The following is a 25,710-nucleotide window of genomic DNA, read 5'->3' as shown; positions in this document are numbered from 1 at the left end:
GCGTGGGAAACATACCTTTAGACAATGACAGTAATCACTGCTATTTTCAAAAAGTCAGTATTTCATTTGTATAGGAAATAGTGCTCCATGCCTGTCATCTTCTAAACTTAACATATTTACAGTATTATAACTATTTTAATTCTAAGATAAAGGGCAAATTCATAAGTAATACCTGTAGCTATGCAAAATGCCATTTTATTTTCTTCGGCATGATCATACATAAGAACATGTAAAAGTATGAAATAGTAAGAGCTTAGGTGGAGTTAAAGGAACCAAATATTATTTGACAAAAACAAACAGACCCATAAAGGTCATGAGACTTTTCTATACCGTTAAACTTCATTGTAATAAAATGAGAAAACAAACAAACCCCCCCCACAGTAAGGTACGCGCAATATGTAATTCATCCAGCCTCAGGTACTTAGTAATCGGCAGCGTACTTCACTTTTGTACATAACTAATAGTAAAAATAAACAGAACAACATACACTTTAAGTACGAAATTAGCACTTACCTATGTGGGCAGCCTTGGCAAATCTTCTGATCAGCAAAGGAACCTCCTAAAACTTTACTTAGCATAGCTGGGTGTCCTAAGGCTTTCAAAGCTTCATCTAAACTATCCACCAATGAATTAAAAAATTCTAAAGCATCATGTTGTTCACGAAGATTAACAGGCTCACCCCAAAGCCTAAGAAATGAATGGAGTAAAATATGTAATGTGCGACACTCCCAAAACAATATATACAATATATTTTTCAGGAAAAAAGCAATACAACCACAAATGACACCACAAAAACTGAGATTTTATTCCTCAACTACAGGAAGTAGAAAAAAACAAATGCCGTTTATGTATCAATTGCTGTGGGGAAGAAAGTGAGATTCATAGTAAAAGTGGTACTTCAGTGGGGAAGAAATACCATGAAACTACTGGTGTGGCTGGATGGACAGTATAGCTCCAGGAAGGATGGTTTCTGTAGGTAATATAGTATAAGCATGCATTTTGAATCCAAATGAAGACGCTGTTAAAATTGGGTGGCTGATCTCACTCTTACGTAGATAAGTAGTACTTCATTTCTTTCATTTTGCTTAAATTCTGGGTTACAGATACAGTGCAAAGATAATATTTACTCTTAATTAAATTGACTTTTCTGATCAAAAAGAGAAAGGTTTGACTTGTTTTACAGTTCATCTCTTTTGAATAATCTGAGGATTTAAATTAGGTAAATCAATCCTGAGAAAAGAAAATATCAATTATGTGAATGAAAAATGAGAAGTGATTCTAATAAAACCTAGGCACTGCTGGAAACTATCACATCTAATTTTGTATTTATAGAGTAATATACATACAGAATATAAGTGAATTCATTCTAAGCAACAGATATGACAAATGTATTTTAAGTATGCAAGAGGAACTAATTGTCTTTTAATAAACTCCTTTGTAACACTTTTACTATGTAGCAAATAATGTCACCCTAATTATATTTCAGCTGTTAAATTTGCATATAGTGAGTTAGAAATCAAATATATCACTTGTTAAAAGATATTTTACAATGGAGAGATTTGTTAAGACACCAAGGGATCAAAGCTAACATCACCAATAATCAGATAAACTGATACCATGTGCCTCTGAATGCAGTGCAATGAGAAGCATATAATAACATCACTTATGTAGTTTTCTTGCCAAAAAGTTTAACCTGAATCTAATCATGGGGAAATAATCACACAAATCAAGGAAGTACCATAAAGGTCATGACAAGTTAGGGAGATTATTTTAGAGAAGACTAAAGAGGTAACAACCAAATTCTTGTGATTCCTTCTAGAATACCAGTCTGGAATTGGAAAAAAAAAAAAAAAGTTAGAAAGAATATTTTGGGGAAATTGAAATACATATTGATGAATATCGGGCGTTACTAAATATTAAATTTCATGCATGTGATAATTGTATTAAACATTACGTAGGAAAATGTCTTTATTCTTAGGGGATACATGTTGAAGCATGTAGGGGAGTTAAAGTGTCATATCTGCAACTATCAACTCGTTTAGAAAAAACAAACAAAAACCAAAACCCAAGTATACATATAAGCAAATATGGCAAAATGTTAACAACTGGTAAATCTGGGTAAAGAGTATATATCATAAAGGTGATTATTATACTACTTTACCTTTTCTGTTGGTTTGAAATTCTTCAATATAAAAAACCGGGGGTGGGAAATGTGGTTAACTAACCCACGTGTATCTAGAGTATATTATGTGTCTAAAGTGTGGATAATCCAAAAGTGCTAGTCTAGACAAACTGTGAGCTCCACTAGCGTAGGGAGTAATTAATTGAGAAGTCAAAAATGCAAGTGCATTATAAGATAAGCAATAACTATAACTGAATGACAAATTTTAAGACTAAAGCTCAAAAAGCTTGAGAGTAATTTGGAAGAGGAAGAACAGAAATGCTAAAAGCCTTATGGCAGAGACGAGACAAGCTAGAGAAAGAATGAGAACGGGAATAGTCAGAGAGGAAGATGAGAGGTGTTGGGACCAAAAGAGCAAAAGCAGAGCTGGGAAGGAGGGTGGTGCATGCAAGCCAATAAGTATGGATTAAGTAGGGGGCCTAGTTAGAGGAATCGGAGGAATTTATATGGTGAGTCATAGGGAGGTCATTGTACTATAAAGCAGTGGTTTCAAAAGAAATCTAAGTAGTATCCTTGTAGGTAAAAGGGGAGCTGCTCTGATTGAAGCAGGGACGGTGGACAAGAGCGGCAGTGTCAGGTGACCCTTTGCGTCCCCTGCTCTCAGCTGTCTGGGAGATACCTTGAAGGGATTCTAAGGAGTATTATTTAAGGGAATTCCCTGGCAGTCCAGTGGTTAGGACTCTGTGCTTTCACTGAAAAGGGCTCAGGTTCAATCCCTGGTTGGGGAACTAAGATCCCACAAGCCGTGCAGTGTGGCCAAAAAACAGAAAAAAAAAAAAGTAGTATTATTCTAAAAACCCAATGCTATGAAGGAGGATTATAGCATTCTCATACACAGTACAGATATGTGGTTGTACTACGGTATTTTAGCTCAGTGCATGACATGATAGGCGATGATAAAAAAAACAAATGAAATAAATGAAGCCAGAGAAATAAGATCAAGACATAATCGAAGATTTTTAAAAAAATTAACAACAACAATAAAACCCAACGTATTTATCGCACCTTTCCTATAAAATTGTACATTAGAATAGCCAAAGAGTTACTATGGGGAAGTTTTCCTTTATAGATCTCCTCTAGCTAATAAATGAAAGAATGATAAAATTAGAATGTTGCCATTTTGTAATCCTGATGAAATGCTGCATTTAGGCAATGATGATCAATGGCTGTTGTAAGACAGAGACAGACAGACAGATATTATGTACTTCTCCTCACTGAGGTCATCGTTATCACCCACGAAGCAAGCCTTGTCTATACACTCCAAAAAAAGAAAAATCACACCTGAATTTGATCAAGCCTCTAGATCTCACTACCTATTTATATGACATACAGGGGACTGAGGAAAACAGAAACCACCACAGGGATCCCATCAATAAAATCCAGATGGGAAAATTTACAGAGCTAACTACCTTTTTTTTTTTCTTTTTTTTCCTCCCCAACAAATAACTACAAGGGTGAAAAAAGATTAGAAGAGACTAAAGAGTCATGTCAACATCTGCAGCATATGGACTTCACTTGGATCATGATTTCAAAAAATTTATAGTAAAAAACAGTTATGAGGTAATTGGGTAAAATCAGACATTGACAAGGATATTAAGGAATTTTTATAAGACATGATAATAGTATCATAGTCATGTTAAAAAAAGACGTTAGAGATACACAGACATATTTATGGATGAAATTATGTATTTGCTTCAAAACAATCTAAAAAGAAGTAGATGGCAGTGTAGATTTAATAAGATTGGCCATGAGTTGACAACTGTTGAAGCTGAGTGATGAAAACATAAGGGTTCATACTCTTCTCCCTACTTATGTAAATATTAGAAGCTTTCAAAATAAAAAATTATTAACATCTTAAGAGACTAAAGAATGCTGCCTCTTACTATGACACTTTCTACCTCCTTTAGGGACAATGAGAAAACAAACCTAACTACGAAGTAAAGTTTGATTATTACTACTGCTTAAATATTAAACATAAAAGTGCCTTCCAGTATAGGTTTTAGAAGTTTAATGTTAGTGTCATGAGATAGTCATAAAGGTTTAAGCAGTATCCCAATTACTATTCATCCATAGTTTACCTGAACTGTTTCCAAAATCCTCTGGGCACATAGTACTGTAGTCGAGAAGCAGCTAAATGACCAAAGATGACCTGAAGGTGTCTTAGAACACCAATATTGTACTCTTTCCTATCTTCTGTTTTACTTAATGCTGGTTTCTCTTCAAATTGTTGAGGGTATCCAAATACATCATCTCTGGGATCAACATTGCTCTAGAAACCAAAAGTTATCATTAATGAGCTAATCTAACTTCAAAGTATAGTAAAAATATGTTGAGAAAAATGCTAAATGATTAGTGAACAAATCACTTGTACTTCTATTTATTTCCAAAGCACTTAACTTTCAATTTATAAATTTTAGTTTATAGTATCAGTGTTTATATCCCCACCCCTTTCACATAAGAGTTGTCATAAAGGAATAACCCTCACTAAGTATCGTAGAGGTAGGTAATATAGCAAAATACAGTAAAGTGATTAACTTAGACTGAACTGGACACAAATGCAGGCTTTGCTACTTACAAGCTAAGTAACTGAGCAATTAAGTGCCTCATGTGTAAATGGGTTAACACATTCTTCATGTAGCTGTTGTGAGGATTATATGAGATAATGTATATAGAGTGCTCAGACTTGTAAAAATTCAATACAATATACATATTAAGATTAGTAGTACTCTTCAACAAATGGTGCTGGAAAAACTAGATATCCATATGCAAAGGAATAAGGTTGGACTTTTCCCTAACACTATACACAAAAATTTACTCAATACAGATAAAAGATTTAAATGTAAGAGCTAAAACTATGAAACTCCTAAAACATAGAGCAAAAACTTAACGACATTGGATCTGACAATGATTTATCGGATATGACACCAAATGCACAGGCAACGATAGAAGAGAGACATACTGGACCTCATGAAAATGAAAAAATTCTGTGCAAAGAAATTGGAACCCTTGCACACTGTTGGTGGGAAATGTAAAATGGTGCAGCCACTGTAGAAAACAGTTCTTAAAAAAATTAAAAATAAAACTATCAAATGATCCAGCAATTCCACTTCTGGGTAAAACACCCAAAAGAACTGCAAGAAAGGTCTTGAAGAGATATTTGTATACCCATGTTCAGAGCAGCATTATTCACAATTTTGAATTCCACCAAAAGGTGGAATCAGGGACTTCCCTGGCGGTCCAGTGGTTAAGACTCTGTGCTCCCAATGCATGGGAAGCAGATTCGATCCCTGGTCGGGAACTAAGATCCCACAGGCCGCGCCGTGTGCACCACCCTCCACAAAAAGGTGGAAGCAACCCAAATGTCCACTGATGAATAAATGGATAAACAAAATGTGGTATATACATTCAAAGGAATGTTATTCAGCCTTTAAAAGAAAGGAAATTCTGACATATGCTATGAAATGGTAGTTACGTTAAGTCAAACAAGCCAGTCACAAAAAAACCAAATATGGTATGATTCCACTTATGAGGTACCTAGAATAGTCAAATTCATAGAGATGGAAAGAGAATGGTGGCTGCAGAACTCTGTGTGGGACGCGGATGTAGAAATAGACAATGTCCAGTCCCTGCCCACGAGAAACTTAGTCTAGGGAAGGAAAAAAGCACACAGGCAAAAAACCAAAACCAAAACACCTCACAGTGCAACGGGGTGCCAAGACAACACAGAGCAGAGGGTATCATGAGAGCAAAGTTGAGACACCTTATTTGAACTGTATCATACTTTGCCTGCTGGTACAATTAGCTGTCTCTGCTGTGCTTAACTCAACAACCTAGAGATGTGATGAATCACAGAACTAGAATCTGAACTCCAATTTTCACCCAGAGCAGTGGTTCTCAACCAGGTATACGGTGTGAGCAATGCCTATGAAACTTCTTAAAAAAGTAAAAATGCTCAGACCCCAATCCCCGGATGATGCGGTTCAGCAGACCTAGGGAAGAGTTGGGGTCTAGTGTATGTTTCAGAAGCCTTCCCTGTAAGTGATAAACTACCTCATAGCAAATAGTTCAGTGACTGAAGAGAGGGAATGAGAAAAGAACCATTTAGATATTTACTACAATCAGAGCATGCTCTGGCTTCTCTCTTCAGCTCTCACCAACACAACACCATGCGTGGGAAAAGGTCAAATAAAAACAAAGAAATACAGGGTGGACACAAACATGACCACAGCTTAAGTCTGGCCATAGCCTCTTCTTTAAAGAATGATGCCATAGTTATGTCAACTCTGATCCACCACTACAACCTAATTTTTTCACAGCTTTATTCTGCATTGGATACTTGGTAGGAGCCTAAATTTTGTCACAAGTAGAAGTTTGTTTCCTAAGCAAAAATAGTTATGATCTGGGAGAAATGCAAAAGTAATCTAAAAGTAAGCACAGACAATGAAACTGGCATAGCACATATCTTGGCATAAATAAATGGAGATACATAATTAAAATATCAAACAGGAAAGTAAAAATATAATTTAGACTATTATTAAAAATGAAGATTCTTATCATTATACAAACTCTAAATTATACCAAACCCCCAAAAGTGAGTACATTAACTGTTGCTTTAAAGCATATAAACTATCATAAAAATTAACCGTAGTTGCAAGTCTGGTAGGTAGTGAGCACTATGTCAAGGTAGCAGTCTGCGCCGGGAGATTCTAGCTTTATTTTCAAATATTTGCCAACAGGTCCAGTGAAAGTCTAATGCTTTCTAAGAGAGAACAACAGTATCTCGTATCAGAACTTCAAACACAGAAAATAAAAATGCTAAATAAAATTTACCTCGTTGTCCTGCTTCTCATCCCCAGACATATCATCATCTACATCACTACCTGTGCCTTCAATTGCAAGAATACCATTCCTAATGGACGGAATCATGTAGAGTTGCTGAATCACAGAATTCATATAACAAGTAGCACCAGCGTTTTTCAGCCCCACAAATCCTTTTGGTGGGCGGGGTCCAACAGGTGGCAGATATTCCCACTCAGTAAGTGCTTCACAAGCTGAGAGAAGACAAAAGATTCTTGTAGCACGAATAAAAACATTTTGTCCACTTTAGACTTTATTAAGCTGATAAATTAACATTATCAACAATTCCACTACTCCTATAGCCACCTGAAATAGTGCTCTAGGTATGCATTTCACCCTCAACAAATCGAAGATACACAGTAACACATACCACTATATAGATTCTTACCCCACCATCTATGAACCCATGCTTTATCTGATGTTGCTTCTATGGCAGTCTCACAAGATGGTACAATGCTAACTTCTACATGTTAACTTTACTTTTAACTTTATTATAATTTAGTCATTATGAACTTTAACTTTTTCTACTTTTATATGTTTTTTCAAGTGCCTTCAAACTCCTTCTGGCATGAAATGTTATACAAATATATCAACATATGATAGCTTACTAAATTTTAAATAATCCTAAGATATCACCTGGGTTCACATCCAGGTTCTGATGCTTACCATCTCTTTCATCTTCAGGCAAGCCTCTGTTTCCTTTTTTTTTTTTTTTTTTTTTTTGTGGACGCGCAGGCTCAGCGGCCATGGCTCACGGGCCTAGCCGCTCCGCGGCATGTGGGATCTTCCCGGACCGGGGCACGAACCCATGTCCCCTGCATCGGCAGGCGGACTCTCAACCACTGCGCCACCAGGGAAGCCCTGTTTCCTTCTTAATTAAATGTAGTAATAAGAGTAAAACGTGCTTTGCCTATAATCACCATGTTATTTTGAGGAGCAAATGAGATAGTGGATTTGAGTTCTGTGAGAACTGTAGATCACTGCCTATCTCCCTCTACCTAGTATAAACCTGGAAACAATGTAAATATCATCATCTATAAGACCAGTTAAATAAATTATATAGTATATTGAACTGAAAGATAGAAAGGTATATAGCTAATAAATGGATTTAGATAAATATTTATGTGTTGATAGGAAATGATCACAGATATATTAAGGGGAAAACAAAGTGAAGAACACTGTGCACTCCACACCAATCTGTGGTTAAAAAACTAAACAAACAAACAAAAAAAGATTTTGTATGTGGATTTTGCATACTCAGAGATTCTGGAAGGATAGACATGAACTGAAGATAACGGTTACAGCTATCAAAGGGGACCAAGGGAACGGAAAGGGCAGGAAAAATGTTTTAGAATACATCCTTCTCTGGTACTTGAAATTTTTACCACACAAATGTACTACTTAAAAACAAGCGGCCTTTCTCTTTCTGCCATCGTGGAGCCTGTGGAGGAGTGCTGGGAACAGGACTTCTAAAACAGCAAATAGGTCTGGAAGGCTGTGGTCCAAGGCTCTATTTTTGCTGGCTATAAGCAGGGTCCTGTGAAGCCAGAGGGTTCCTCTTCCTAAAACTGAAGGTGTTTATGCCCAAGATGAAACTGAATTCTACTTGGGCAAGAGATGTGCTCATGTGTACAAACCAAAGAACAACAGTGACTCCTGGTGGCAAACTGAACAAAACCAGAAGAATCTGGGGAAAGGTAACTTGTGCTCATGGAAACAGTGGCTTGGTTCGTGTCAAATTCCAAAGCAACCTTCCTGCTAAGGCTATTGGCCAAAGAATCTGTGTGCTGCTGTACCCCTTGAGCGTTTCAACTTATTGAAAACTAAATAAATAAAAGTGTGGATTTGTTTAAAAACAAACAAAAACCCCCACCCTACTATATACAAATTTGATAGAATAACTGTCTAACCTTTAAAGAACTTTAATCAGAATCTCCTAAAATGTTATTAAAAAGTCCTTATATTCTAAAATACAACATATCAAAAAATAATTTGACATGTTCTTAAAGATTTACTATAATCAATTATATTCTTAAGCTTTGTAGATAAATGGTTTCCTTCTAAAACAGAACAGCCTCCATTGTGGTTTGCTTTCTTATTTCTGCTGTCTCAGTCATTTTATATTGCCCTCATCCCTTTTGAGCTTCAGTTCTAGATCAGTAAGATCTACAGTCTACAGTCTTGTTTCATGGGCTTCATGTGAGCATTAACTGAGGACCAAGGGCATTAAAATGTTATCTTCTCACATTCTAATCTTTAAAACCAGATTTTCTTAGAACTCATATGAAAATAACATTAAAGGGCTTCTAAAGTGAGGGCCTGAAAGGTTTTCCAACGCATGTAATTTGAATTTTTAAGTTTGAACTCCGAAATTTATTTTGACTGTTTATTATTCTGGAGTTTGGATTTTAGTCCAGATTTGATTGAAATGAAATTTATTTTGTTGCTCAATACTTGTACCACTTACAGGAAGACATTTAACAAACATCTGAAAACTTTTCTACATTAAGACTTATTGCTTGTAATGGTCTTAAATGTTATACTAGTTGCTGAAAGAAAGGAAAACATGAGTTGAAGATGTTTACTAAAAGGAAAACAGAATTTGAACACATTAGAGAACTGTCATCAGAACTTTGTATTTTAAAATACTTACTAGTTATTGCTGTGCCAATGTAGTACATTTCAGTCAAAGAATCTACTATCTGTTTGAGGTTCCTCACACAGCCGACAGCTAATGCTACAAGTAACTCAAAGCCTGCATTAATGGTAGCTGGTGAACTACAGACTGGAATAGCCTGTTCAGCTGGCAGCTCTCCATTTCTCATATACTGTAGGTAAACATTGGATGCAGGGAAGATGAAATCATCAATTAATTCCTACAAAGTTGAAAAATGGATTATGTATTAGCAATGATACATATTTATATAAAAATACATGTAAAGTTATATATGCATATGTGTGTATTTTTTTTTTAAAGAAAGAAATGTCTCTTGGAAGGAAATAATGTTAAATTAATTGTCAGAATTCAAGATTTCAATACATTTCAGAAAACTTACTTAGATTTTCTAATAAAAAGATCCCACTTCAAAACACTATTTACTACAATTAACAAGCAAACCCAATTTCTCAGGTTAAAAACTCATCAAGAATGAGTTGACTGTAGCACTTAACAAAAATTCACATTAAGTAAATTTACTCTTTTAATCACATGTATACCAAAGCTCATTTTGAATAAAAATTAAATGTCCTAAAATGATACTTTTTGTTTCCTTGAGTTACCACGTATGTGAAAAAACTCATCAAAGAAACATGGTAAATGTGCACAGTCTTACGTAATAGAGGTTTGACTCATTCTAAATAGTCTGATGAAGTAAAAAGTTCAGATTTTCTAAATAGAAAAATTAAATAGTGCTTACTTACTTCACACAGTACTGAAATTTTATTCATGTACAAAATTTAGAAACGATATTTTAAAAGTTACTGTAACGTCTATATTCTTTAAAAGTAGAAAACAGAAATGGTCAAGAAAATACACCAAAGACATGATACCATAAATTAACCAGACAGATTTGCTAATAAACATGTAGAATGTTAATGATACATAGCTTAGGACCAAGCCGACAGGACTTACCTTAATGAGATTAGCACCTCCTTTTTCACAACCAATATGATATTTTTTCTCAGGGGTTTGAAAGGCCAGTAACTCTTTTGTTACCCCAAGGTGGCCTTCCAAGATTGTCTCTTCAACACCCGTTTCACCTGTTCTTTTAACATCATCCTGCCAAAGAAAAATATCAAATGCCTAACTTACGAAAGGGCGGTGAGATGTCAGAACAAGAGTGAGCTAGACAGCGGCAATTCCTTCAAACCTTTCCATTCTAAGTGATTTTTTTCTCTTCAGAACTTTCTAGAAGTAGGCTTTACAAACTAGTAGAAGAAATGCTAATCTGAAGGCTAAAAGATACCAATCTCTTCAGAAATAAATTCTCATACAACTCTAAGTAAAAAGTATCAGGTGTTAAGATCAAAAGTTAAATTAAGTGCTAGTCTATCAGACTCATTTTTTGATGAAAACAATTCAAGAACACTTTCTAAAAGCTGAAAATTTGCAAAATGGGCCCATTTTAAAATGGAAGAAGCTGAATATCAGTGTTTCAAGTCTTAAATAAAGCAAGGCATTTGACAAAACTACTTATGCATTCATTCTGTGAATCATGAGTTAGTAATATCCACCAACACAGAGTATATTCTTTGGTCCTTTTTATTACTCTTTGTTGTTTTTCATTTAACCAAAATGCTCAAAACTATAAACTATTAATATCTTATTTATTGATGATAAACACAGTATTAAATGCAACTTACCCTAATTCTTTTAAGCCAATCAATTTCATTATTGAGAAGAACTTCAGCATTGGGTATATTAATATTACTATTGTAAGCATAATTAAGAAGGTGCCTTAAAAGAGTAAAGTAGTCGCCTGAATGTTTAGCTCTCTCTCTGGCTGTGCTCTGAAACAATAAAGTAGAATAATATGAATTTACATGTCCATGCTCAGAATCCACTTTTTAAAAACCCAGAATTAACTGGAGTAAATAACTAACATAGGATGGGAAATTATTAATATTTTTAAAATAGAGTGCTCTAACTTTAATACAAGCTAAAACCATGAATTCTTGACTGTTCCATGTACAAGAATGAATCACAATAAGTATATTAAAAAATGTCTCACCCCCAAAACGGTGAAGAGCAGAGTAATGAAGAAAAGTAAAGGCCTGTGTCCCATGCAACATCTGGTGCACATTAAAAAGAACTGCTCCTGTGCCACCTGGCGAACAGTTCTGAAATAAAAATGTTTCATATTTAATATATTATCTTCATGAAGAAAAAGAAAAAAAAATATTCCAACACTGTCTCTTGGGGTGGGGGTGGGGTGTTAAGGGGTAGGTAAATTAAAAGTAAAAATACAAGAATACGTAATACCCCTTTAAGCAGCAACGTTTAACAGATGAACTTAGGCTGTGTGTCAAGAACTAAAACCTCAAATTGTCACTGAAGAGTTCAAGGGATACCTTCTAACACCCCTTTCTTGGAACAGGCTGGAAATGTTCCTCTAGGTACAAGAGTTGTACAGTAAGCCTTAAGCATCTTTTGGGCATTCCATAGAATTATTCCATTGTGCTCTGGAGCGAACAACTCTGTAGAAATTCTGCTGCAATTACACAATAAGGATGTTGCTGCAGATGTCCCTGATATACTAGTGATTCCCAAAGCATGTTACCCAGATCAGCAGCATCAGCAGCATCTGAGAACTTGTTAAAAATGCAATTTCTCAGGTCCCAGCAACCTGCGTTTCAATAAAGCCTTCAGGTGATTCTAACGTGTGCTAAAGATTGAGAACCACCGTATTATACAATATTCTATGATTAACCAGGGGAAAAACCTGTCTTTGGTCACAGTACTGGGAATTTTACCTGAGCATCATGGGTCTCTTAAAAAATATGTACACTATACAGATCTCACTAGAATAAATGCTCCAAGAGGGCAAAGACATCATCTATTTAGTTTACTACTGTGCCTCCGGAATGAAGAATGATGTCTGGCATATAACAGGTGCTAAGAACCAGTTACCAGATGTATAAATACTGTTTGTTTACAAGATGGAGGTCTGTCTCCATTAGGAAGTAAGCTCTTTCAGGGCAGGGCTTTGCTTTGTTGAAGCATGAGTTCCTGGCACCTAGAACAACATCTGACATATGGAAGATGCTCAAAAAGTATCTGCTAACGAAGCATGTCTATCGTACAGACATTACAAACTACATTTGGTGAATAACTATGTTTCTGCCAATGTGCTAGCTGATAGACAGCTTAGAAACAAATTTTTATTTCAATTTAAGAACTTGACAGTATACATTCTGTGTACTAACCTCCCTCCTGGATATTTTTTAGGTTTCGGAAACCTGTACATGGTCCTATAAACCATAGGGACCTTTAGAAGCTTTGTGGGTTAGCTTTGGTGGAATTCAAATAAACTGACATCAGGAGTACTTGGTTTTGTTGGGGAGAAGGTCCATAACTTTTACCAGATTTTCCGAGGTATATGTCATTCATACTGCCCTAGATTATTTTTTAAAAAGTTAGGTATGTGGCCCAAATAGAGTGAGGGTCTATAAAGAGTTGATGCTTGTCAGTTCCTGATGAACCCTCCCTCACACATGAAGACTTCGGTAATGCTTCAAAAGAAACACATCTACTAAAAAATCCTGTTGCCTGTATCTTCACAACATACTCAAAATCTGATCATTTCTCACCACTTCTACTATTGCCATACTTCCAGACTCTCTCATCTTTCATTTGGATTAATGAAATAGTCTAAGTGCCTTTCCTGCAAAGCAACCAGAATAAACTTAAAATGTTAACTCAGAGCATATCATTCTTCTGCTCAAAACCCTCCAATGGGGGACTTCCCTGGTGGTCCAGTAGTTAAGACTCCATGCTCCCAATGCAGGGGACACAGGTTTGATCCCTGGTCAAGGAACTAAGATCCCGCATGCCGCGGCAAACAACAACAACAACAAAAAAACCCCCAATGGATTCCCATCTCACTTAGGGTAAAAGTTAATGTCTTTACAATGATCTATAAAATCCTTACAGGCTGCTTATTGCCTCTCTGGCCTCACCTCCTACAACTCCCCCACCTCTGCTGTTCCAGCCACACTCGGCTCCATGTTGTTCTTTACATGTCAGGCATCTTTCTGCCTTAGGACATTTGCATCTATTGTTTCTTCTGCTTAAAACACACTTCCCTGGGGGGGTGGGGATAAAGTTGGAATTTGGGATTAACAGACTACTACATATAAAATAGATGAACAACAAGGACCTACTATATAATACAAGAAATACAGTATTTCGTAATAATCTGATTGAAAAGAATCTGAAAAAAAATATATATGTATAACTGAATCACTGCTGTACACCTGAAACACTGTAAAGCAGCTATATATACCTCAATTAAAAAATAAAAATTAAAAAAATATATATTTGGTCATTCAGATGACCAAAATGTATTTCTCATATAAAAAATAAAATAAAATTAAAAATGAAACATGATGGAGGTGTTAGCTAACCTTAGGCTATGGTGGTAATCATACTGCAAGATATGATTGTATCAACTCAACCCTTTGTACACCTTAAAGTTACACAGTTATATGCTGATTATATCTCAATAAAGCTGAACAAAATAAAAAATACAATTTAAAATGAAAAACAAAACACAAAAAACCCCCACCCAAAAACCCAACACACTTCCCCCATTAACTGCACGGATCACTACCTCACTCTTTCAGAGCTCTGTTTAAAAGGTCACCCTTCTCTGGGAAGTCTTCTCTGACTATCCTACATAAAACTGAACTCCAATGACCCTGCCTCCCCACTCATCCCCATTCCTGATTTATTTCTCTCGATAGCATTTATTAATATAACATACTATATATTTTCCCATATGTCTTCCCTTCTCACTCCCCATCCCCTTTAGTACAGACTCCAAGAAGGCTGACATTTTGTCTGTTTTGTTTACTGCTATATTCCCAGTAGCTAGAACACTGCCTGGTGCATAATGGGTACTTGATAAATTATTCATCAGTGAGACTGCCTACAATATTAAAATCTAACACTACTTGGATCTCAGCATCAAAGGCCTTCTGTAAACTGACGCCTACTAATCTCCTTTTCTGCATTATCCCTTTCTCTTCTTCTACCAGAATACTCAGCTGTGCCTTGAAAGCACTATTCCAGGAGTGGCAAACTCAAATGCCTCCATGGATCATCAAGGTAACATAAAGGAGTTAAACAGGCAGAGTATAAAGCAACAGGTGCTGGAGGAGGCTTTAAAAAGAAAACCAAAAAACCCCCCACAAATCCACTTAAAGGAATTCAAATCCAATTACGAGCAATTACAACAAAATATCAGTGTTGTTATGTGGAAGCAGGCCTCTTCTAATAGGAACAGATGTCTAGGAGACCTCTAGGGATAAGGAAAACTTACTGGAAAATGTGGCCCTGAAGTTGAAATTTTTGAGTGCGTAGAAGCAAGAGCCAAATTGTGGAGTGCTTATAAACCAAATTTAAATGTTTACACTTAATTCAAAGACAATGGGAAGACATGGAAAGATTTTAAGCAGGAAAACAACACGATCATATTTTGCAAGATATACTCTGCAAGTATCGAAGCCCGGTACTCTGATATTTATAATGTGATGATTTAAAACTGCAGGGCAGGGCTTCCCTGGTGGGACAGTGGTTAAGAATCCGCCTACCAATGCAGGGGACACGGGTTCGAGCTCTGGTCCGGGAAGATCCCACAGGCCACGGAGCAACTAAGCCCGTGCGCCCCAACTACTGAGCCTGTGCTCTAGAGCCCGTGCTCCGCAATAAGAGAAGCCATGGCGATGAGAAGCCTGCTCACGCAACGAAGAACCATAACAGCCAAAAATAAATATAAATAAATAAATACATACATACATAACTAAAACTGCAGGGCAGGGTGAGAGTCAGTACTAGGGAAGAAAATCAGATACCTAAAGCTCGAAAAAGATCTTAACCTTAGAAGACCCCCGTTGTTGTCAAAGACAAGATAACAGAGGCATGAGAAGAAGTGCTGTGTACAGTATTTTTTACTTCATTGTGCACAAGTTTCAGGGAGGAGAGGAGTCAAATGGTAATAACTTCCTATAATGGGGATTATCGTAAAAGTAGAGGGCAGAAAACTTATTAAACGAAGTTCCTTGATACTTAGTAGCAAAGAAAGTGACATAAGTTCCTAATTTAGTTTAAGATTTAAAAAAAATCAGCATATATTAAGAAATTTGTACCTCCAGGTCTGACTTCATCAAAACTCATGGCTAATCATCTTTCCTCTCCTCCAGACTTATTCAACCTATTATCTTTCTTAACATACAGAGTTGTCCAACGATGATAAAGTTTTCTCAAAGAGATAGCAAGCTCAAGCTTATCTGGCGGGGGGGGGGGGGGATCCCATCAAAGAACTTTCTGAATAGGCTGAACTAGATGTCTTCAAGGAAATTACCAAGGAACTTCTAAAATAATAGAGATTCCCACTTGAGACCACTAAATTACTTTACAGCATCCCCTGGAGTGAGTTGAACCTACTACTCCATCACACCATGTACACTTAAAAAAACAAACAAACAAAAACAAAAAAACTTTACCACTAGGCTTCATGCCAGCAAAGTGCTTATTTTGACTTTATACTAACTTTTCATCAGTGATTTCTGTCATTGTTGAATGGAATGTGAAAGAATAAACAAAGTGAACATTTCCTGTGTCTTTTTGCAAAATGTATACGAGATAGATTAATTACATATAACAGTGATACTGATTAGAGCTCAAGTTTAAAAAGTTACCTTATGAAGGTCAAGATTAGATTGACATAAGGGGATGGAAAACCTACATTTTCTACAATTTTGATTGACTTGCACAAAAAGCCCAAAACAAAATTAATGTCACTGAATAAATGCTCTTAAAATGAAAAACTAGGACTTTATAATTGGTCTTTATTCTCAGTGTAAAATGCAAAAGTTCTTACCATAACCATGCCTTGTGAATTCCACACTGACTTGACTTAACTTCACTAAAAAAAACACTTGGCTCTAGGTATCCAAGAAAGGAAGCTAAATGTCCTATTTAATTTAAATCTTATAAACCAGGTTTTTAAAATGGGCTAAAATACATTAAAATACATACCTCTTAGGTGAAACTAAATTCTGGAATTAAAGAAAAATTAATTTTACTTTGAGAATTAATGTTCACATTTTGTAGACAGTAAAACCAAACAAATTCAGGTCTAGGCAAAACACAGTTAAATAAAAATTTCCTAAACATTAGTGTGCTATACAGACAATAAATATTTGATTCCTGGGATAAATTCTGCCAACATAAATTAATTCATTTCTGCTTAAAAAAATAAGATCAAATTTCTTACAATTAAAAAAGACACTTACTTGCTGTGACAGTGCAACAGTAAATCAATAATGAATGTCTGCCAAGCCTTTTCTTTACTAAGAGCATCTAAGGCTGTCGGAATCAAGGCAAAACATAACGTCATCACCTCCAATGCTTCACAGCAAACCTGTTCATCTTCCAAATCTGGCTCACTGCCTGCATTGGTCTGTAAAATTATAGTCAGGGACAAATTACCTAGAGATGTATTTAAGAAAAATCTCACACAAACTTCAAGTTAGTGCTTAAAACTTACCTAGTCACTTAAACCACTTGGCCTCAGCTTCTTTACCTACAACTCTTGAGGCCCCTTTGAAATAGCACGGAAATGAGTATAAACAGATGATAAAGTCTAATTCTATTCTTTTGCTACGTCCCAAGGATGGCTGAAGGAGCACAATGAGCATATTACCTGCTTTTTTGTCCCCCAAGCTCCTAGAGACCTTCTGAGTTGTGTACTTCTGCACCAACAATCATTCCTTCCTCAAGAACCACTCTGGCACTGCAGTCAGAGTACCCAACTTCTGACTAGTCCCATTATGTAGCTTACCTATAGTGCCATTTTATTCAAAAGCAATTGTCTCAGACAATCGTTCAGGAAAGGTCTGAAGGTTTTACGACCTAAAATATGCTTGGGTAGGTAGCTAATAAGTTCTAACCTGAAGTTATCAATAAGTAATATTTATGGTACATGCCTGAAAAAGAACAGGCATTCAAATATTAGCTGAGTGAAGTGAATAACCAACAGTATAGGACATCAACATACATCCCAGGCAAATCACGGTTATGTCGGCCATAAAAGGGAAGCTCCTATAACTTAATTTCCCCTTCTAAATATGCAGCAGTGGCTATCAGGGGCAGGTATATATAACAGAAGATCAAAGAGTCAAACACAGTCTCTCTTCTGTAAATAACTTGATTAATCTAATGGAAGATCAAGGATGATACCTAATTGGCTGACACTCCTGAATGCTTTAAGAGAGTCAAAAATACTTAAATGCCATGATATCACAACTGACAGTTACCTAAACCAAAATACATAGGACAGAAAGATGATGAAAGAAGAATAAAGAGAATAGGAGAAAGCAAATTCAGTATGAAATAATTATACCTAACTTTAGTGAGAAGTAGAAAAAGACAGTTTTATATTAAGATGGCAGACATAAAAATTCAGCCTCATGCACAATTAAACATTTTCTTAAAGGTAATATATTTCTGCAATAATTCTTACCTTCTCATAAATTTTAGTGATTTCTTCATTTGGGCTAAATACTAGCTGTAATGCCCCACATCCTGATGCCCAGATAATTTTTTGTATAGCTCTAATTACACAAATATCAGGCATATATCTTGAAGCCTGCAAGATAATGAGTAATTAAAACAGTTGACACAGTATTAGAGTGGAATAATCACTAGAAAAGCAAAAATGTTTCTTCCTGTAAAGGAAACAGGAATGGCTGTGAAGTAGTACCACTGTCTTTAGGTTCCCAAGTTGCCTTTGTCCCATTATTTCGTTTAACAGCAATACCACAAAGTATGTTCTCCAAGTTAATATCTGGCTCTACACTACTTTCAGAAGAACCTTAAAAAGACTACAGAGGTGATCAAACCATTCCACTCCTAGTTTTCTACCCAAGAGAAATAAAAACTTAGGTCCACACAAACACTTGTACAGAATGTTCACAGCAGCTTTATTCACAGCTAAGAAAGAGAATGTCCTTTACCAAGTATATGATTAAACACAATGTGGAATATTCATAATGGGATATTACTCAGCAATAAAAAGGAATGGACTAATGGTCCACACCACACAGATAATTCTCGAAGTCATTATTCCGAGTGAAAGAAGCCAGACATAAAAGAACACACACTGTATGATTCCACTTGTGTAAAATTCTAGAAAATGAAAACTACTATATAGTAACAAAAGATCAGTGGTTATCTGAGACCAGGAGTAGACAGGGAAGAGGAGACTTCAAAGGGGCATATGGAAAGAGTGATGGAGACATTCCGTGTCTTGACTATGGTGGACGTGTGACACAAATATGTATTTGTCATAGCTAGTGGGAAGCAGCCGCATGGCACAGGGAGATCAGCTAGGTGGTTTGTGACCACCTAGAGGTGTGGGATAGGGAGGGCGGGAGGGAGGGAGACGCAAGAGGGAAGAGATACGGGAACATATGTATATGTATAACTGATTCACTTTGTTGTAAAGCAGAAACTAACACACAATTGTAAAGCAATTATACTCCAATAAAAATGTTAAAAAAAAAGAAATATGTATTTGTCAAATTTCACTTAATTATATGCTTTAAAAGGATGCTGTTCATTGTACATAAAGGTGATTAAAACCAGAAAGTACAAATATTATCATTAGGTAAAATTCATGTTAAGGGAACTTTATCTAGACTGAGTCAGTGATTAAAGTGAGTGGGCCTAGGAAAATTAAGCGCCAAAATGTGATAAGGGTTATTTCTACATAAAGAGAGGGTCAAAAGTGAAAGAAACGAACCTTCCAGAATTTCAGAGCTTTACAAATTTAATACTAACCTCATCAGATATTTGCTGAGCAAGACGAATTGACACATTTCTAAGCATGCATTCAGATGACGGATTAGGAATGCTCTGAAGGGCACTTTGTAGCACCACTGCTTGATCATGAGTAACTTGGTTGATCTGAAAAAAGATAAATATTTTACTTTAACACTGCGTACATAACCAAATCCAACCATTTGCTCCTCACTCATCATCACTCCCTCAGGATGACCTCCCTTCTGTATGTATTCAATACACTGTAGAACCTGTGTGACTTACACAAAAAGTTCTTTGCATTGCCAACAATGTGGGCTTCCTCTTTTTCTTGTGTAGTGGAGTGCCACATATCCCTCTGCAAACCCCCATTCTAGATCAATCCAACTTGTGTCTTTACATCTGCATTCAGCATAACTTGTAGAGGTGAGTGATAAACTGAACTGACTGGTTGCAGTCCTATCTAGAAACTCAGTCAAGTACTTCACATGCATGCTCCTGGGGAGACCCTGCTCCCCATTCACCCTGGTCATCGAACTCTTTTTAGAAAAGAAAAATTAAGGAATATCAATAACAGAATAAAAATACTAATGTATAAAAGGTACCAGACCAAATTTTTAAGCCCATAAAGAAAAAAGATTACTTTTAAGTAGTTATTAGCCAGGCAATTCTGACTGCCTTTCAAGTTCTAACTCTTCTCCATATTATAAGTATTTCTACAGCAGTATTTAAGACAAGTCTGTTTTTACTAATTTTGCCTTTAGCGCCCTATTGACTGTGAGCTCCTTGAGATTACAGGCTATTATGTACCTCTGTATACACAGTGGCACATTTTCCGAATAAAAGAGAAAAGTGAAAGAGGGGAGCATTTATATTTTCTGTGTTCTTCATTAAGCTCCTGTATCAGGGATTACGATAAGAATCTGTTTTTATCTTAAGAAGAACACCACTTTTAAAAAATCCTAGTAAGCGTGGTACCTTTAATGCAAAACAATTTAAGACTTGGGCCACTTTTTTTCATTACCCTTTTTAATGAAAATGGAGAGAAAAGGATTATGAACTCACATGTACCCACCGCCCAGCTTCAACAATTATGAACAAAGAACCAAAATTACTTTGTCTAACCACTCCCCTCACTTTCCATCCCTGCCCCAGCCCAGGATTATTTTGAAGCAAAGCCTAAATATCATATAATTTCATCTGTAAATACTTCAACAATTTTTTTAAAAAGAGGGGGCTCTTCCTTTTAAACATAACCACAGTATCATCATCACACCTAAAACAATTATAAATGCTATTATCTCAATTATATGTGATTATTATAGTATCACATATCTAATCAATATTCAAATCTCAAGGCCTAAGCCATTCTTAAAATAGAAAATCTACATTCCTGAAGCTTTTATCTTCTACGGGTAACTTAGTAAACCATCACTTATGATGCATATAAAACAAGTCAAATGCGTAGTTTGACTTCTCATAAATAGGCATCGAATTCTGGCACATCTTGAGAACCTTCGGTAAAATGGATCAAGGTAAAAACAGAGTCAAACTAAGTTCAGAATTGGAGGTTGAGCCTGTCAAGGTGGGAAGAGAGGATGGCAACAGGCTAAATCAATTACAGTTGATCCTTGAACAGCATGGGGGTTAGGAGGACAGACATTCTAGGAGTCGAAAATCTGCACATAACTTTACAGTCGGCCCTGGGTATCTGTGGTTCCAATCAATTTTGGATCATGTAGTACTGTAGTACTTACTGAAAAATCCATGTATAAGCAGACTCGAGCAGTTCAAACCTGTGTTGCACAAGGGTCAACTGTACATCTTTTTTATTACCATCTGTGTGTATACATACATACATATATATATATATATATATACACACACATATATATATGCCAGATACGAGCTAGGAAGAGATTCATATGGAGTTTTTAGTAGGTTTAAAATAATTGAAAGGGACTTCCCTGGTGGCGCAGTGGTTGAGAGTCTGCCTGCCGATGCAGGGGACACGGGTTCGTGCCCCGGTCCGGGAAGATCCCACATGCCACAGAGCGGCTGGGCCCGTGAGCCATGGCCGCTGAGCCTGCGCATCTGGAGCCTGTGCTCCGCAATGGGAGAGGCCACAACAGTGAGAGGCCCGCGAAAAAAAAAAAAAAAAAAAAAAAAAAAAAAAAAAAAAAAAAAAAAATTGAAAGAAGGAATTCCCTGGCGGTCCAGTGGTTAGGACTCCGCACTTTCACTGCCGAGTGCCTGCGTTCAATCCCTGGTTGGGGAACTAGGATCCCTCAAGCGGTGCAGTGAGGCCGAAAAATAAAATAAAATAACTGAAAGACTATTTGGGGTTTTTAGCAGTTCTACACAAATTTTAGGATTATCTGTTCTAGTTCTGTGAAAAATGTCACAAGTTTTGATAGCGATTGAATTAAATCTATACATTGCATTGGGTATGAACATTTTAACATTAATTCTTCCAATCCATGAACACAGGATAACTTTCCATTTCTTTGTATCATATTACAATTTCCTTTTATCAACATTTATAGTTTTCAGAGTATAGGTCTTTCACTTCCTTGGTTAAATTTATTGCTAGGTGTTTTTTTTTTTTTTTTTTGATGTGATTGCTTCCTTCATTTCTCTGATAGTTCATTATTAGTGTAGAAATGCAACAGAGTTCTGTATATCAATCTTGTGTCCTGCAGCTTTACTGAATTCACTTATTAGTTCTAATGGTTTTTTGGTGGAGTCTTTAGGGTTCTATACGTATAGAATAGTACCATGATCATCTGCAAACAGTGATCCAGCAATTCCAGTCCTGGGTATATATCTGAAGAACATGAAAACACTAATTTGAAAAGATATATGCACCTCAGTGTTCACAGCAGTATTCACAACAGCCAAGATATGGAAGCAACGTAAGCGTTCATCAACAGATGAATGGATAAAAAAGATGTGGTGTGTGTGTATACAATGGAATATTATATCATTCAGCCATAAAAAGAAAGAAAGAAGTTCGACAAAGAAAAGACAAATACTGTATATTTTCATGTATACATGGAATCTAAAAATTAAACAAATATAACTGAACAGGAACAGAACCACAGATAAAGAAAACAAACTAGTGGTTACCAGAGGGGAGAGAGGCAAAATAGGTGAAGGGGATTAAGAGGTACAAACTACTAGGTATAAAATAAGTGAGCTATAAGGATGTAAGGTGGGGACTTCCCTGGTGGCGCAGTGGTTAAGAATCCGCCTGCCAATGCAGGGGACACGGGTTCGAGTCCTGGTCCGGGAAGATCCCACATGCCGTGGAAGAACTAAGCCCATGCACCACAACTAAGCCTGCGCTCTAGAGCCCACGAGCCACAACTGAAGCCCGTGCGCCTAGAGCCCATGCCCCACAACAAGAAGCCCACGCACCGCAACAAAGAGTAGCCCCCGCTCGCAGCAACTAGAGAAAGCCCGCGCGCAGCAACGAAGACCCGACGCAGCCAAAAATAAATAAATAAACAAATTAAAAAAAAAAAAGATGTAAGGTACAACACAGGGAATATAGCCAATGTTTTCTAATAACTATATGGAGTATAATCTATAAAAATATCAAATCACTTTGTTGCACACCTGAAACTAATATATTCTAAGTCAACTACACGCCAAAAAAAAATTAATAATAATCAAAAGTCAAACAGGATTTAAGGGAACAGGGAAGAACTGCCCTCTCAGAGTAGAGTCAGTGAAAAGCATTTGTAATTTTAATACAAATATAATTCAATAGAAGGAAACCATTAAAATGAGGAACCACTGGAAAGGAACTGAAAACATTTTGAATCAACTCTGAACTCTATAAGCAACTCTTAAGAGTTTCTAAGAAGTTTAACTTTAAAAGTTGCCATCCATTATTACAAAAAGATTTTTAAAAAGTCTGTATTACCGACGCCATGGGATTCACGCCTTCCACACCTGGCTGACAAGCTTCCGCCACAGCTCGAACGTGGCCATAGCCAATGGCAGTTAGCAACAGCTTGGCTATTTTAAGAGCATTGAGGTAGGCACCCCTTCGAGTTTCCATATCTGCATTTGGTAGGAAGTTATTTCTGGTTAGCATACTCAGGACAAGGGGTAGGCCACCACTTTTCAAGAAGTGAAATTGAAAATCAGAGGAATCATCAGCCAGAGGTGCACCAGCAGGCATTAACAAGGCATAGACTACCTGGAAAAAAGTAGAAGAACTGTATTAAAAGGTTTTAAGATAATTTCTTATTTTCCTCATCATCATTAGTTTAAAAATTTCCCATATTTTGAAATTCTTTCAAAAATATTACATTACAATTTTATCCATGTTCTTCACATTATCATATAAAAGGTCAAATTTCAAGAACATGGAATAAATTCAAAAAGTAAAAACCAACCTCTGTTAGGTAGAGCACTTGTGAAGCTGAAGGACCAAAGAAAAGCGAGTCAAGAGATGGACTAAGGCTGCTTTCTCCAAGTTTGGCGTGGTCTAAACAAATAGCTCTTAATTTTTCTATTGTTGTGCTATCTGTAAGAAAAAAAGATACATAGTCTAAAATAAAACATAATTCATGCATTCATAGTATTTTACTTTTGATATTCTGAAGACTACTTTAGTATGGAACAAGAACTCAGTTGAGTTACAGGCTCAAACTTCACAAGACATCACCAGATTTGGATTGGTTTAAAAAAAAAAAAAGTCACAATCAACCAGGGCTCTTTAATCACTCAACCCAAACACGAAGGAAGCAGTCTCCTCCTACTCAGAGACCTCAAATCAACATGTCTTCCTCAGGCACTAGACACCAAAAAACTACAACACACTTCAAAAGGAAGTAGTTCTTACTGAAAATTAAAAAACAGAAATATGACAAGCTCTTCCTTCCAACTTATGTTAGCCTCCATGACACTGTGTATTAACTCAGCGGTCCCCAACCTTTTTGGCACCAGGCACCAGTTTCGTGGAAGACAATTTTTCCACAGACTGGGGTGGGGGGATGGTTTTGGGATGATTCAAGCACATTACACTCATTGTGCACTTTATTTCTATCATTATTACATTGTAATATATAATGAAATAATTATACAACTCGGGCTTCCCTGGTGGCGCAGTGCTTGCGCGTCCGCCTGCCGATGCAGGGGAACCGGGTTCGCGCCCCGGTCTGGGGGGGTCCCACGTGCCGCGGAGCGGCTGGGCCCGTGAGCCATGGCCGCTGGGCCTGCGCGTCCGGAGCCTGTGTTCCGCGACGGGAGAGGCTGCAGCAGGGGGAGGCCCGCATACCACAAAAAAAAAAAAAAAAAAAAAAAAAAAAAATTATACAACTCACCATAATGCAGAATCAGTGGGAGCCCTGAGCTTGTTTTCACTTGCCACTCACTGATAGGGTTTTGATATGAGTCTGCAAGCAATTGATTATGGTCTCTGTGCAGTCAAACCTCTCTGCTAATGATAATCTGTATTTGCAGCCGCTCCCCAGCACCAGCATCGCCGCCTCAGCTCCACCTCACATCATCAGGCATTAGATTCTCATAAGAAGCATGCAACCTAGATCTCTCGCATGTGCAGTTTACTGTAGAGTTCGGGCTCCAACGAGAATCTAATGCTGCTGCTGATCTGACAGGAGGCAGAGCTCAGGCAGTAATGAGAGTGATGAGGAGCGGCTGTGAATACAGATGAAGCTTTGTTCGCTCACTGGATCGGCCTGCTGCTCACCCCCTGCTGTGCGGCCAGGTTCCTAACAGGCCACAGACCGGTAGCAGTCCGTGGCTTGGGGACCCCTGTATTAACTGGTTTGTTACAATGAAAGAAGCTTACTGGTATCCTTGGAAACTGAACCTTAAAAAGCAAACATTTAAAAAAAAGGGAACAGTGCCTAATGTGCACATCAAGTAAGAAGATTTTTTTTGATAATATTAAAGGATGAGTTTCATTTAAATCACACTAAAAAGATAAAGTAAAAAAGAAAGAAACAATCCCATTATTAGCTACCAAACACTCAAACTTACTTCAGAAAGTACTTCAACAATCAAATTATTTCCAAGGTAAATGCCCTATGATTAAAATACCACTCGATAAATAAGATTTTCTTTTTTTCTTTTTCTTTTTTTTTTTTTT

At 36.8% G+C, this 25,710-nt stretch overlaps 1 protein-coding gene and 1 pseudogene across 4 annotated transcripts in view; one reads left to right on the top strand and one right to left on the bottom strand.

The window, feature by feature from the left end:
• USP9X (ubiquitin specific peptidase 9 X-linked) overlaps positions 1-25,710 on the bottom strand; it is a 123,857-nt gene that overhangs the window by 17,308 nt on the left and 80,839 nt on the right. For all 4 annotated transcript variants that reach the window (XM_024116453.3, XM_055081857.1, XM_024116451.3 and 1 more), the window contains 12 exons: positions 23,993-24,123; positions 23,515-23,793; positions 19,605-19,730; positions 18,286-18,411; positions 17,057-17,223; positions 11,770-11,878; positions 11,402-11,548; positions 10,671-10,817; positions 9,693-9,915; positions 7,013-7,233; positions 4,261-4,451; positions 514-687 (listed from right to left, as the gene is read on the bottom strand). In XM_024116453.3, coding sequence (XP_023972221.1) covers positions 514-687; positions 4,261-4,451; positions 7,013-7,233; positions 9,693-9,915; positions 10,671-10,817; positions 11,402-11,548; positions 11,770-11,878; positions 17,057-17,223; positions 18,286-18,411; positions 19,605-19,730; positions 23,515-23,793; positions 23,993-24,123 — 2,041 coding nt within the window. The remainder of the gene's footprint in view (positions 1-513; positions 688-4,260; positions 4,452-7,012; positions 7,234-9,692; positions 9,916-10,670; positions 10,818-11,401; positions 11,549-11,769; positions 11,879-17,056; positions 17,224-18,285; positions 18,412-19,604; positions 19,731-23,514; positions 23,794-23,992; positions 24,124-25,710) is intronic.
• LOC102978898 (60S ribosomal protein L35a-like) lies at positions 8,445-8,914 on the top strand (annotated as a pseudogene).

This window comes from Physeter macrocephalus, chromosome 21 (assembly GCF_002837175.3).
Source record: "Physeter macrocephalus isolate SW-GA chromosome 21, ASM283717v5, whole genome shotgun sequence".
Taxonomy (NCBI): Eukaryota; Metazoa; Chordata; class Mammalia; order Artiodactyla; family Physeteridae; genus Physeter; species Physeter macrocephalus.
The sequence above is the reverse complement of the archived record's forward strand: the minus strand, read 5'-3'. Positions and strand labels throughout refer to the sequence as shown.